Source organism: Cyanistes caeruleus, chromosome 3, assembly GCF_971803275.1.
Source record: "Cyanistes caeruleus chromosome 3, bCyaCae1.hap1.1, whole genome shotgun sequence".
Lineage (NCBI taxonomy): Eukaryota > Metazoa > Chordata > Aves > Passeriformes > Paridae > Cyanistes > Cyanistes caeruleus.
Genome location: NC_141703.1, coordinates 27,470,867 through 27,485,310, shown reverse-complemented (window position 1 = coordinate 27,485,310; position 14,444 = coordinate 27,470,867). Strand labels below are relative to the sequence as shown.

Below are 14,444 nucleotides of genomic sequence, written 5' to 3'. Positions count from 1 at the left end.
AGAGGTGCTATGATTTGAAATAGGAATAGGTAGCAGATGGAGTTGATAAATCTGTTGGTAGCCTGATTAATTCTGCCAGTAAGAATTTTGCACTCACATTAGTTCTAGCAATAGCATATTGTTGGCCTCTCTCTTGATTAAGGCTCCAGACTGCAGGAGCCCTGCTGCTACAATCAAATGTTTCTTCATATCTTCTCCAGAAGCCAAAAATGGATCACTAAATCTGTTAATGGCTGTGAAAAATTTATATCTGTTGTATCTTACCTAGTCATTGATGTCCAGACTGCTAAAGCATTATCTCACTATTGTTTTCATCAGTTCCCCAGCTGACTCAAAACCAGAAGATTAATTTTTACTCTATTCATCTTCTCTTTTATTTTTTTTTTTTTTTTTTTTTTAATCTTTTTTGATCTCATATTTTGGAACTTTTCAGTCAACTCATATTGTGACATTGGCACTGGGAAGACATTTCCCTCACTGGAATGAGAAAAATAAAGACCCATAATTGGAAACAGGAGTGTAGACCCCAGATAACAGTGCAAATCTATGGAACACTGTTTACCCAGTCAAAAATACAGCTGCATTCATTCTAGCAGTGGTTCCTTAATACAGAACATACACTTCAGGGCATGAGGCTTTCCAAGTATTTTTAACCTCTTAGAAAACTGGTATTCTAGCACAAATGTCTCAAGGCATTTCATATTCAGTTCTTCACAGTTTCTAATGGATATTTTTCTAGGGACAATTGTGAATAAGGACCGCAGCCTCTTGGAAAGCTGGTGCAGGCACAGTGTCATTTACTATTATGGTTATTATTAACAAGTGCATAATTTTCTCCACCAGCTGTTGTTTCTATGCTGTTGTACTAGTTTGAAATCAAACCAGTGAGAGATCGCAAGTCAGAATTATAATTTAATAGGAAAATGATAAAAAGAATAAATGCAATAATATCAAAAACACTGACAGAGTCAGAATACAGCCTGGAACCCTGTTAGGGTGATGGTAGTCGTCCAGATGAGGTGGTCTTGTTGAAGCGTGATCTTCTGGAAGAAAGGGGGTCTGGTCTTCAGTTGAAAGTTCAGCAGTAGCTCCTGTCTTCTGGAAGTCCTGTAGGTAAGGGCTGTTGTGGTGTTCGAATTCTCAGCTTATATCCAGTATGGAATGCTTGGCTCCTCCCTCGGGGAGGAGCATCTCACAATGGGATGGTGAGTCATGAGATAAGGCCTTGATGAGCCATTAACAGAAAAACAGTCCAGGAGGAAGTTATCTCTGAGTCATGCAGCAAGGCAGTGGTGGGCCCATTAACAGGGGACAATACAGGGGGAAGTTATCTATGAGTCATGGGGCAGGGCATTGATGGGCCCATTAACAGAAGGTAGCCCGGGGGGGGGGGGGGGGAGGCAGGGAGCACTGCCTCACCTGGTTTCAACAGTACATGAGGATGGTGATAGAATATACTGCAACCCAGGACATAATCCACCCCTTATTCTATTACCATCTACATAATTCCAAATCAGTACCTTCTTTAAACTCTACATACACACACACACATATATATATATATATACAATGGAACCTTACACACAGTTCTCACTTAAAATGAGGTCTCCTTGTGGCACACATCGGGTTTCCTCATCTTTCCGCATTACCCACCAAGTGCAACCAGGTCCTTGAGCGAAGACAATCCCACGGATAGGTTTGCTCTTGCTTGAGGTGGGATTAATCTAAACAGTCTTTCTTAACATACTTCTCATGTGTACCACAGGGACTTTATCTCTATCTACCGTGTGCAAGGGTTCAGACTGGGCAGGACTAGCTCGATTGATGGATCCTCTGGTGTTAACCATCCAGGTGGCCTTTGCTAAGTTCACTTCCCAATTTTTGAAGGTTCTTCCACCAAGTGCTTTTAGGGTAGTCTTGAGTAGTCCATTGCACCGTTCAACTTTCTCAGCAGCTGGTGCATGATAAGGGATATGATAGATCCATTCAATTCCATGTTCTCTGGCCCAAGTACTTACGAGGCTGTTCTTGAAATGCGTCCCGTTGTCTGACTCGATTCTCTCAGGGGTGCCATGTCTCCAAAGGACTTGCTTTTCCAGGCCCAAGATGGTGTTCCGGGCAGTAGCATGAGGCACAGGGTATGTCTCCAGCCATCCAGTGGTTGCTTCCACCATGGTCAACACGTAGCGCTTGCCTTGGCGGGTTTGGGGAAGGGTGATGTAGTCAATTTGCCAGGCTTCCCCATACCTGTACTTGGACCATCTTCTACCGTACCACAGAGGCTTTACCCGCTTGGCCTGTTTGATTGCAGCGCAGGTCTCGCAGTTGTGGATAACCTGTGAGATGCTGTCCATAGTAAGGTCCACCTCTCGCTCACGAGCCCATCGGTACGTTGCATCTCGTCCCTGATGACCAGAGGCATCATGGGCCCAACGAGCTAAAAATAATTCTCCCTTGTGCTGCCAGTCCAGATCCACCTGTGATATTTTCACCTTGGCAGTTCGATCCACCTGCTCATTGTTACGGTGCTCTTCATTAGCCCGACTTTTGGGTACATGAGCATCTACGTGTCGAACTTTCACGATCAGCTTCTCTACCCGAGCGGCGATGTCCTGCCAAATCTCAGCGGTTCAGATGGGTTTCCCTCTGCGCTGCCAGTTGGCTTTTCTCTATCGATCCAGCCATCCCCACAGAGCATTAGCTACTATCCAGGAGTCAGTGTAGAGATAGAGCTTCGGCCACTTCTCTCTTTCAGCAATATCTAAAGCCAGCTGGACAGCTTTAAGTTCTGCGACCTGACTCGATCCACCCTCTCCCTCGGTAGCTTGTGCAACTCGTCATGTGGGGCTCCATACAGCAGCTTTCCATTTCCGGTTAGTGCTTACAATTCGGCAGGAACCATCGGTGAAGAGGGCATATCGTCTTTCACTCTCCGGTAGCTCATTATATGGTGGGGCTTCCTCAGCACGTGTCACTTGCTCCTCTTCTTCAGAAGATAATCTAAAAGTCTCACCTTCAGGCCAGTTTGTTATAATTTCCAGAATCCCAGGGCGGTTCAGGTTTCTAATACGGGCACGCTGTGTAATGAGGGCAATCCATTTGCTCCAAGTAGCATCGGTGGCATGATGCGTGGAAGGAATCTTTCCCTTGAACATCCACTCCAGCACCGGCAGTTGGGGTGCCAGAAGCAGCTGCGCTTCAGTACCAGTGACCTCTGAGGCAGCTTGGACTCCTTCATAGGCGGCCAAAATTTCCTTCTCTGTTGGGGTGTAGTTGGCCTCGGATCCTCTGTAGCTTCGGCTCCAGAATCCCAGTGGTCGACCCCGAGTCTCACCAGGCACCTTCTGCCAAAGGCTCCAGGACAGACCATTGTTCCCGGCTGCAGAGTAGAGCACGTTTTTCACTTCTGGCCTCGTTCTGACTGGACCAAGGGCTACCGCATGAGCGATTTCTTGCTTGATCTGGGCGAAAGCTTGTTGTTGTTCAGGGCCTCAATGGAAATTGTTCTTCTTGCGGGTAACCAGGTAGAGAGGGCTCACAATCTGGCTATATTCAGGAATGTGCATTCTCCAAAAGCCTATGGCACCTAGGAAAGCTTGTGTTTCCTTCTTGTTGGTCGGTGGAGACATCGCAGTGATCTTATTGATGACTTCAGTGGGAATCTGACGCCGTCTATCTTGCCACTTTACCCCCAGGAACTGGATCTCTCGGGCAGGTCCCTTGACTTTGCTCCTCTTGATGGCAAAACCAGCCTTCAGGAGAATCTGGATGATCTTCTGTCCCTTCTCAAATACTTCTGCTGCCGTGTTCCCCCACACAATGATGTCATCAATGTACTGCAGGTGTTCTGGAGCCTCACCCTTTTCTAGCACAGTCTGGATCAGTCCATGGCAGATAGTAGGACTGTGCTTCCACCCCTGGGGCAATCGGTTCCAGGTATACTGCACACCCCTCTAGGTGAAGGCAAACTGAGGCCTGCACTCTGCTGCCAGAGGAATGGAGAAAAACGCATTTGCAATATCAATGGTCGCGTACCACTTTGCTGCCTTGGATTCCAGCTCATACTGAAGCTCCAGCATGTCTGGTACGGCTGCACTCAGTGGTGGCGTGACTTCATTCAGTCCACGGTAATCCACCGTCAGTCTCTATTCTCCACTGGACTTACGCACTGGCTATATGGGGCTGTTAAAGGGTGAACGAGCCTTGCTGACCACCCCTTGGCTCTCCAGCTCACGAATCATCGTATGGATGGGGACCACAGAGTCTCTGTCGGTGCGGTATTGCCGACGGTGCACTGTTGCTCTGGCAATTGGTACCTGTTGTTCTTCAACTCTCAGTAGTCTCACAGCAGAAGGGTTGTCTGAGAGACCAGGCAAGGTACTCAGTTGTCTGATGCCTTCTGTCTCTAGAGCAGCTATCCCAAAAGCCCAGCGATAACCTTTTGGGTCTTTGAAGTACCCGTTCCTGAGGTAATCTATGCCGAGGATGCATGGGGCCTCTGGACCAGTCACGATGGGGTGTTTCTGCCACTCATTCCCAGTTAAACTCACTTCAGCTTCCAGTACCGTGAGCTCCTGGGATCTTCCTGTCACCCCAGAAATAGAAATGGGTTCCGCTCTCACATACTTTGATGGCATTAGAGTGCATTGAGCGCCGGTATCAACTAAAGCCGTATATCTTTGTGGGTCAGATGTGCCAGGCCATCGGATCCACACTGTCCAATAGATCCGGTTGTCCCTCTCCTCTACCTGGCTAGAGGCAGGGACCCTCTAATCCTGGTCATGGTGCACGTTGCTCTCCTCCGGTGAATATGCTCTTGATGTCCCTTCAAGAGGATCACTCATATCATCATTTCTATACCTTCTGATGTTCTGGCCACGAGAGACCGGAGCGGCGCTGGCTCTAGATGAGCTCCTTGTGGTAGTTGTCCCTCTTTTTAGTTCACGTACCCGGGCTGCTAAGGAGGAGGTGGGTTTTCCATCCCACTTCCTCATGTCTTCTCCATGCTCCTGGAGAAAAAACCAGAGGTTACCTCGTGGAGTGTATCCTTTCTCCCTGGCTGGGGAATGCCTACTCCTAATAGCAGAGACTCTTGTTGGTTCTGGGGAGACGTGGTAAATTTCTTCCTTAAGTTCCTTTTTTAGTTTCTGATGGCCCTCTTCAATCAAGCTCCGGACTTGCTCAGCCAGCCTTGTTTCTACAGATGAGACATGGGTGCGAAACGGGGCAGTGACAGTGTCCTCGTAGATTCTTAGTTTATTGGCCAGGACACCTACCCTGTCCTCACCTTCCCTCCATTGCAGTGTTGCCAGGTAACGGGAGTACATTTCTGGTCCAAGCCGTGCAAATCTCAGCCACATCTGTGACGTGCACTGGACACCATCTGGGCTCTTAGGAAATCTCTCATCTTCTGCAAAAATGATCTCCAGCACAGCCAACTCCCTCAGGCATCGGATACCCTGTTCCATTGTGCTCCATTTTCCCTGGTGCACCTGGAGGTCTTCTTTGCAGAGGTATCTGTCCCTTACACTTGTCAGCAGTCGCCTCCAGAGGCTGAGAGTTTCTTGGGTTCTCCCAATCCCTTGGTCAATGACCACATCCCGGGACAGCGATCCCAGTTGCCTGGCCTCACTTCCATCCAGGATGGTGTCGTTTGCTGCAGCGTCCCAGATGCGGAGCAGCCAGGTTAGGATGGACTCGTTCGTCTGGCGGGTGAATTCCCTCCGCAGGTCACGCAGCTCACCTAGGGATAGAGAGCGAGTGATAATCTCTGGTTCTGTCTCCTCCGCTGCGTGTGAAGGTCCTGCCTCACCCTCATCAGTCACTATGCGGACTGATTTGCTTTTTGATTTCTTTTTCTGAATGGGGGCAACTTCTACCGGTTTAGGCTGCTCTGGTTCGGTGACTGTTTGTGTGGAGGTGCTCATGGCCCTTTTGGTTCCTTTCTCCTCTGTGGTAGTCTGCGTAGACATGGACGCTGTTGTTTTGCTCTTGGTTCCTTTCTCCTCTGTGGCAGTCTGAGTGGACACGGATGCTGTTGCTTTGCTCTTGGTTTCTTTCTCCTCTGTGGCAGTCTGCGTAGACATGGACGCTGTGGCTTTGCTCTTGGTTCCTTTCTCCTCTGTGGCAGTCTGTGTGGTCATGGATGCTGTTGCTCTGCTCTTGGTTCTTTTCTCTTCTTCCTCAAGAAGACGCTGTACCACACCAAACAGTGCTTTGTTTCTAAGCATGGTGTACATGGTGCAGGCCATGCAGAGAAAACAAAACAGCAAGACTAGGCTGTCCTTGGCATCCAGAGAGAACTCAATATTTTTAAAAACTGCTGTGCCTGACCTGAAAGGCTGGAAGAAACCACTCTCCACTCTTCCCACCAAGGGCAGGGTGCGATTGTTGAGAAGGTCCCAGATGTAGCAGCCCAGACTAGGACAAGCAAACAAAATTGAGTATATATTCCGAATGGTATTCATTGCCTCACAGGTTATCATGCCATAAGCATAATAAACCAATAAAGCAATTCTCATACCATTCCCTGGTCTCAACAGGAGCAATACAACAGGCAAGTAGTTCCCCATGTGAGGGAAAATATAGAGAGCAAGATACAGTACCCATATAGACAAGCCAACCACCATGGTGGATAGGTTTCTGTTAATATGAAATTGCAATTCTGACTTTCTCTCAGGTTAATGCCCCACGTTGGGCGCCAAAATATGTACTAGTTTGAAATCAAACCAGTGAGAGATCGCAAGTCAGAATTATAATTTAATAGGAAAATGATAAAAAGAATAAATGCAATAATATCAAAAACACTGACAGAGTCAGAATACAGCCTGGAACCCTGTTAGGGTGATGGTAGTCGTCCAGATGAGGTGGTCTTGTTGAAGCGTGATCTTCTGGAAGAAAGGGGGTCTGGTCTTCAGTTGAAAGTCCAGCAGTAGCTCCTGTCCTCTGGAAGTCCTGTAGGTAAGGGCTGTTGTGGTGTTCGAATTCTCAGCTTATATCCAGTATGGAATGCTTGGCTCCTCCCTCGGGGAGGAGCATCTCACAATGGGATGGTGAGTCATGAGATAAGGCCTTGATGAGCCATTAACAGAAAAACAGTCCAGGAGGAAGTTATCTCTGAGTCATGCAGCAAGGCAGTGGTGGGCCCATTAACAGGGGACAATACAGGGGGAAGTTATCTATGAGTCATGGGGCAGGGCATTGATGGGCCCATTAACAGAAGGTAGCCCGGGGGGGGGGGGGGGAGGCAGGGAGCACTGCCTCACCTGGTTTCAACAGTACATGAGGATGGTGATAGAATATACTGCAACCCAGGACAGCTGTCTTCTTGCTGCCATACTTGCCCTGTGTTTAAACTAGCAGGAGGATTGCTATTTTTCAGAATAAGGCAAATAAAGATAGGTTAAAGGAACTTAAAAAAAAAATAGCTCATATATTAATTCAATAATGACGCCACAGGATTGAGGTAAGCATGCTACTAGGAAAGAAGAAACTTTCTTGTTAATCTAGAGATTTTTAATTACAAATTAGAGCACACGTATTCGGCCCTCTAACCTAAGGTTCAAGTTTATAGTGACCTACATGAAGAGGTGTTTAAGAGCCATGCAATCAATTTTAAGTGTTCAATACTCCTTGCCATCTGCTCACATTTGCACACAGAATCGAAGGAAAGGCCCTTTTCCCCCTGCTCTGCCATACAATGACCTCTGCTGGCAGGTGACACTGCAAAAAGGAGGAAGTCTGGGTTAAAATCTGCTGCCTTCCTTGCCCAGGAGAAAGCTGGTATAAATTTATGTTCCCCCAAACCAGGCATGTGCCTTGGCTGTTAGCTTAAAAAAGAAAGAAGCTAAAGAGAGCAAATAAAGGGAGAGAAAAAGAAGGTCAAGTAAGTGCTTCTTCTTCCATTAATGATAACTGACCATTTCCTTGTATGAGTAATATTCAAAAATAAAAATCTCTCTATAACCTGATACAATATATGCTTGTAGGAGCCCTTTTTGTTGCCTTTCACAGCCATGTTCAGCCTCAGATGGGCTTTGGCTCTCCAAATCTCAACCTTGGAACATTCTACCTCTTCATCATTCGAGCTCATGACCAGCTCAGAGCTGGGGAAAAGCCTCCATCCCATTTAGACAGTGGTTCTACATCTCTCCTGGGTTTTTTTCATCCCTTCTACTTTCTGTACATTTTGGGTTCATGTAAAAGTTCCATCAGGATCTCCTTGTTCATCTATCAGACCTCTTGCCACCATTTGATTTCTTTTGTGTTGGAATGGAATGTGATTGGAAACTGAGGAAGTGATTCTTGAAGATCAATCAGCTTTCCTGGATCTCTCTTCTCTCCAGGGCCATATCCCATGGTACTTTTCCAAACAAATTTTTGCCATAATTTTAACACTTCAGTGATGACTTTGCATCATTTGTGTCACAATTTGTTTCGTATTGCCCCTTTCAAAACAACCAATTAAACAAAATTCATATTTTAAACAATAAGGTTTTTTTTCTCATCAGGAAACCTAGAGGCTCTGTGCTGATCCCATGTAGTTTTTGCAAAAATTCAGAATCAGTAGCTTTGTGAATGGCTTCAGTCCTGCAAACCTGTTTAGCTGTGACAATTCTGGGAAAATTAAAATTTAATGCATGCTCAAGAACCTCAAAAATCTGTCTCCATGAGATTAAGATCAGTCCAAGTAGATGTCATCTACAGTAATATGTTAATTCTGTCTCAGAATGCAGATGAGCATTTCAGTAATAACCACACTACAGCTAATAAAACTAAGATGTCTAGAGAGGATAATTTCTCTATGACTTTGCTGCTTTCCAGTGAATGACCTTGTAAGATTGGAGAGTGAAGGTGGCTGAAAATGTACTGATACAATTCTTTTCTATTAGAGAATGAGCCTAGAACTGGGACATCGCAGAAGGATGTATATATTGTCCTGAAGAATTTGACACAAAATTATTTACCTTGTTTGTTGGAATAATTCTGAAATTTCATCTTGATGTGATCACAAATCTCTGTTTAAACTAGTGCATCAGTATTTGAAATGCATAAGGTACAATATAAGGTTCAAATCAAGAAACTAAGTATGAAGATTTTCAATAAACTCACGTCAGTGTTTCTCAGCCTTTTTAATTTGCTCTTTGAAAATCTTTGCTTTTCATTCACAACATGAAGAAGGAATGAAAGGATAAAATATTTTTCATTTTTTTAGCTACGGGTACTTAAAGGAGTGTATTAAAAATGTAGTCCAGCATCTCTTAGATAGAAAAAATGGTGTCAGGTTTATTATTTTGACTTCTTTTTAATTTATATAATTAAGGCATTGAGATAATAGCAGTGTTCTCATGGTTTGGGAAGAAATACCTGCACTCTACAGAGAAAACAGATGTTTTATCAAACTCTGAAGATAATCAGCATATTTACATACACACTTTTATGTTTAACTGCCAATTTCTGTTTCCCAATTAAAGTGGTTTATTTGACTGTTATCTTTAGCTAATTAGTACTTATTTTAAGGAGTGAATACATAGTAGGCTTCATGGGAAAGTAAACTCGTTGGCTTCAAGTAGGGAGAATAGCTTGATGTCTGAAAGAGAATTGCCCCAGATAATGAATTCCTGAGTGTTTTGTAATGTAACCTAATGCCTCATGCAGCTACTAAACTCCCAGATGGCCCAGCAGAGGCACATACTCATCAGGTGACATATTAGCCAATTTAAAAGATAATTAGTAAGTACCCCTCTTTCAGTACTCTTTAAGCGTTAGGAAGATTCACATTCCACTCTTTTATGTACTGACCTCCGATTCAAAACATATGGAAAATTCCTTTTTTTTTCTTTTTCCTAGAGGTGCTGCTCTCCTGCTGCTCCCATTGACTTCAGCCCACACTTATTTGCTAAAGATGCTGCTGTGCATTTTGGCTCCTGCACCTTTGATTTTCCAAATATCTTCGCTGTCAGGGTGTCTGCTGTAGCAGATGCCTCTTCCAGGTTTCACAGCAGGAGCAATTTATTTTTATCTTTCTTGTAACAGACCCGATGCTTTATTTCACCAAGAGGGCTATGGTTCAATTGCTGGAGCATGTCATTGCTGTGTAAGTCTTGGCATTGGGACAAGCCAAAAGTTTGGTAAAATTATTCACAAAAGCCAGGAGGCAGTCAAAGGATGTGCAGGAGATTGGTGTAGAGTGTGGCTTAATTCTGAACCACCGTATGGACCTGGCTTCATCTCTTTAGACAAGCATCTTAAAACTGAGCCCAAATAAACTGAGGGAATGAATGTAGAAATATAGCTGAGTATAGCTATATAGGATTTAGGCTGGACAGGCTCTGAACCAAAGGGTACAGCTATTCTGTTCTGATATTAAGTAGATCATTAGATTCCTCTCCGCATAACAATCCCAGCTTGATTTCCTTCCCAAGAAACAAACAATGAAAGGTGTGAAATTTTGGGCCAACACTATGAGAGGCATGCGCTGGGGACCTGACCCTTCAGCATCTGGATTTCAGACTATTTAGCCTGGATCTTTTTTGCATGCCCCAGATTCCCAGCCTACATCTAATTTTTCCACAGAATATACACATCCATTCTAGCAAGTGTTTATAATCTGAAGGAATTTGAAGTATACATACATACACTTAAGCATACAAGCTTTCTGTCTAGAAATCTGTTTAGATCTTCTGATCACAACTGTTCTCTCCCTCATTTTTTTCTTTACCCAATTGCTTTTCAGTCATAAATTTCTCTTTTTTCAAATTTACTCATACCTCAGTCTCAATTTTTTACCACTAAAATCTTGACAGGACAATTTTTATAGGTATTATAAATCGGGAATTTTGTTTTAATGGATTGTTATGCACCTAGCACTTAGTCTCATGTAAGTGTTTAAGCAGCAGTGGCAAGTAACAAAGCCCTGAGCCTACCTTTAGATATGTAATTATTTTATGTTAATCCTTTACAATTTGGGCAGATCCTCAAACCACCCCACCCACTTGCTCTATAGCATGGGGTTACTGCCAAGTTCAGTGACATACAGGAAGAGCAGATGGTGATCCCACTCTTCTCCCCAGATTCAGGATCTGGGGCTCTTGCAAGACACATTTCTGGATGGTTAGGCCTCTTCTCCAGGCAAAACACAGAGTGACACTGTAGGGTGTTTTTTTTTTCCAGACTGATCAGCCTGGGTGTTTCCATGCTTTGCCATTGCTTCTATTCTTTATCATATTTACATATTTTGATATACAGCAATTTCTTCTCAGCCCTCAAGGCTGCTCTTCTCCAACAGGCAGTCAGTCTGTCACAGGGCTGTTCATAGTCGTGCACCCTCCACATACAACCTGTGTCCTTAGCTGTTATTCCACACTCAAACCCCACGTCAGACACAAGGAGTCCTGTGCCAGGCTGTTTCACACAGCAGACTCTCACAGCCAGATGGTGACAATCCTGGCAGGACAGGGCAGGGGCCTGGCAGGGTAAGGCACAGTGAGTAAAAGGCCTGTGGCTGCTCTTACTGGGCTTGCTACCACTTACAGATGCTTAAGGAGAGTAAGGAGAATTTGCTGTCACAGTGATGTACCAATTGCACACTTTCTCAGCCATCACAGGAAGAGGACTCATAGACTGCCCACTACAAACTCTTTGTCCTGTCTCTCATTACTGCACATGCTGCTGGTATCCAGCAGCTCTTTTTTCACAGTTGGAAAGTTAGGAAAAATGGTAAAAGTTTCCCTTCCCCGTCTGCAGAAGTACCAAATCTGTTCTGTCCTAGTAAATTGCAATGTTCTGGCAGGGAGCAACCACTTGGAATTTCTGTCTCTGTGTCTTCTCCTGGAATACCCCCCAGTCAAAATCACCGAGGTGCCTGCTGTGGATTGCAGGAATATGGGAAAATACCTGGATTCCATAAGTTCTTCTACATTCCTTCCAATTAAGGACAACCATAAAGACTTCTTTGAAACATTAATGGGAAAAAAGGTTCTGAGACAGAGGTGAAATTTTTCATGGCTGTGAATGTATACAAAACCAAGTGTTAAAACCTTGAAAATAGATTAAATGAATAAATAAGCATCATTTCAAAGAGATAGCAACAGAAGTCTACACATCAACAATTAAGAATACTATGTAAGAAGTATTATATTGAAAAAGAGAATTTGTATGTCTCTCTTTGAACGGGACGAAATTTAAACCATAATTAGTCTTGTTGACAGACTATCAATTTTGCCTATTGAAACTTGATTTTAAAAAACTGGTATAAGAGTATTATGTTTATAAAACTCTAATGATCACAGAGTTTTTTTGGGGAAAAAAAAGGCTTAACTGTTAGAGACCACAAAAAATTATTTGAGTTACAATTTACAACAAAATTATTAAACAGGTTTGTTCTTAGACACCTGTGACATTCAGTGTGAAGAGTCTCAAAGAAGTTTTGCTGTCTTTAATATCTTCAGGGATCTGTCAGCAAAATTTACTTTGAAGAGCAAAACTATCTCTCCCTGAAATCAATAGAGTCACCCACTCTGACTTCAGAGGGAGCTGCATCAGGCACTGGTGACCAGCTATAAAGTTCAAAGTAATTTCAACAATTTTCAGTGAAAGGAGGGGTGTACTCCATGGCTCAGGCCTTAGGAGTAAAGGCATTTACGTCTGAATAATTCTATATAATATATATATATTTGTACTACAATATTTATGAATATGTGTGGAAGTAACCTATAGAACATGTAACAATGCAGTACCCAGAAGAATGAGGTAATTTTCAAAACATCTCAAATAAAATGTGTTGATAGATGTTCAGGGAGGTTTTGGGGCAATACTCTGAAAAATCTATACAAATTACTGTTTTAATATGGCAAGTATGATGCATAACTTCTAAGGAGTCACAGAAACATAGAATGGTTTGGGTTGGAAAGGACCTTGAAGGTTATTTAGTCCAAACTCCCCTGCCATGGACAGGGACAGCTTTCACTACACCACATTGCTCAGAGCTCCATCCTACCTGGCCTTGTGCACTTCCAGGGATGGAGCATCCACAGCTCCTCTGGACAACCTCTTCCAGTGTTGCACCAACCTCACAGTAAAGAATTTCTTCTTAATATCTAATCTAAACTTGCCCTAATGGTTTAAAGCCATTCTCCTTTATCCTATCATTACGCGTCCTTGTAAAAAGTCCCTCTCCAACTTTCTGTCTGTCCTGTTTTCAACTCAGGACAGCCCAAGAGCTTGATTACTTTTAGTTTTGAGCAAATATATGGGAAAGTGTTTGACTTTCAAATCTGAAATGAAGCCAAGGCTGGGCTTAATTCTGCTGTTTAGTGATAAAACATACATTTCTTCATGTTCTTCTGATGTTCCTCCATAGCTGCAACTAATGATGGATTTCATGTATGATTAGTTGAGTTTCAATAAAAGACTGTGCTGAACTGACACTGGGTTTGAAAAGGCAGTCTTTAGGCAAAATTTTCTGCATTTTCCAAGGAGCAAGGCCCTTCATGTTCTAGAACTGATTTGTAATTATAATTGTAGATTCAGATTAAAGTCAAATGATTCAATATGAAGTACTTAAATTTTGAAGTGATTATACACTGAGGTTCCATTACTCAGTCCTGCTTCCCTTTCCACATTCCCCTACACAAGAGTGCTTTGCAACTTTTTTATTATTATTTTCCATTTTAAGTAGTGCTCTTCTGGTTTCCTTTCCCTTTTTCCTTTCATAATTCCTGAATGTATTGCTTTGTTCAGACATTAAAATGCTACAAATATTATTAACAAATTGCTTAAAATCATTGGAAAGAAGCACTGCAGCACAGGACTTTGCATTTCAGATCGTAAAACCAACACAAATAATTTAGTTCAAATTGGGAGGACTGTAACTCAGTGTTCACCAGAGGGGCCTGCTGCTGATCTATATTTCATGGAACGTACATTTTTAATGAAAAAGGAACAGTTTTCCATTTTGAAATGGAATGAAATACTGATTGTTCTGTAATTTGAAAAGAAAAAATAAAAAGAAAAAAGAAATCTCTTGCTGCTGCTGGTTGCAGGAATCCACCTGATTGCTTGTTTTCCTTGTAAGTCAGTTCTAAAACCTCATTTCCCTCCTCCCTCAAAGAGAGCTCATTACCCCTTCATTTTTCCCTTCTCCTCCCTTATTTCCCCCTCTCCTGACCCCTAGGACTATTGCTCCTTCCCTTGAAACGCCCAGACTTGCCCACAGTACTCTCCAGAGGGATGTTGCCTCCATGTCCATGCCCTGTGGAACAGATTTTCCATCTCAGCACCCAGAGGGTGACCTCAGGTGCATCGGGCAGGGCTTCACCAGCAGGTTGAGGGAAGGGACTGACCCTCTGCTCTACACTGGGGCCATCTCACCTCCAGTCCTGTCTGCAGTTTTGGGTGCCACCATTCAGGAAGGATATAAAACTATTAGAGAGCACCTAAAGGAA

General features: G+C 43.6%; 1 protein-coding gene across 1 annotated transcript; it reads right to left on the bottom strand.

Annotated features, from left to right (window-relative positions):
* Positions 1-5,339: 5,339 nt before the first annotated feature.
* Positions 5,340-6,428, bottom strand: LOC147654031 (uncharacterized). Its single transcript, XM_086884086.1, has 2 exons — positions 5,880-6,428; positions 5,340-5,743 (listed from the first exon to the last, which is right to left on the bottom strand). Exons 1-2 carry the CDS (start codon positions 6,249-6,251, stop codon positions 5,687-5,689), a joined length of 429 nt encoding a protein of 142 aa, XP_086740212.1. The 5' UTR covers positions 6,252-6,428; the 3' UTR covers positions 5,340-5,686.
* Between the last annotated feature and the right edge of the window lie 8,016 nt (positions 6,429-14,444).

Bases quoted from the DNA above. Each gene is read 5' to 3' on its own strand.
- LOC147654031 (XM_086884086.1), bottom strand. From the start codon at position 6,251: ATGGCCTGCACCATGTACACCATGCTTAGAAACAAAGCACTGTTTGGT. The intron at 5,744-5,879 runs GTAGAAGTTGCC...CTCTATCCCTAG, and splicing joins AACCAGAGCAGCCTAAACCG to GTGAGCTGCGTGACCTGCGG.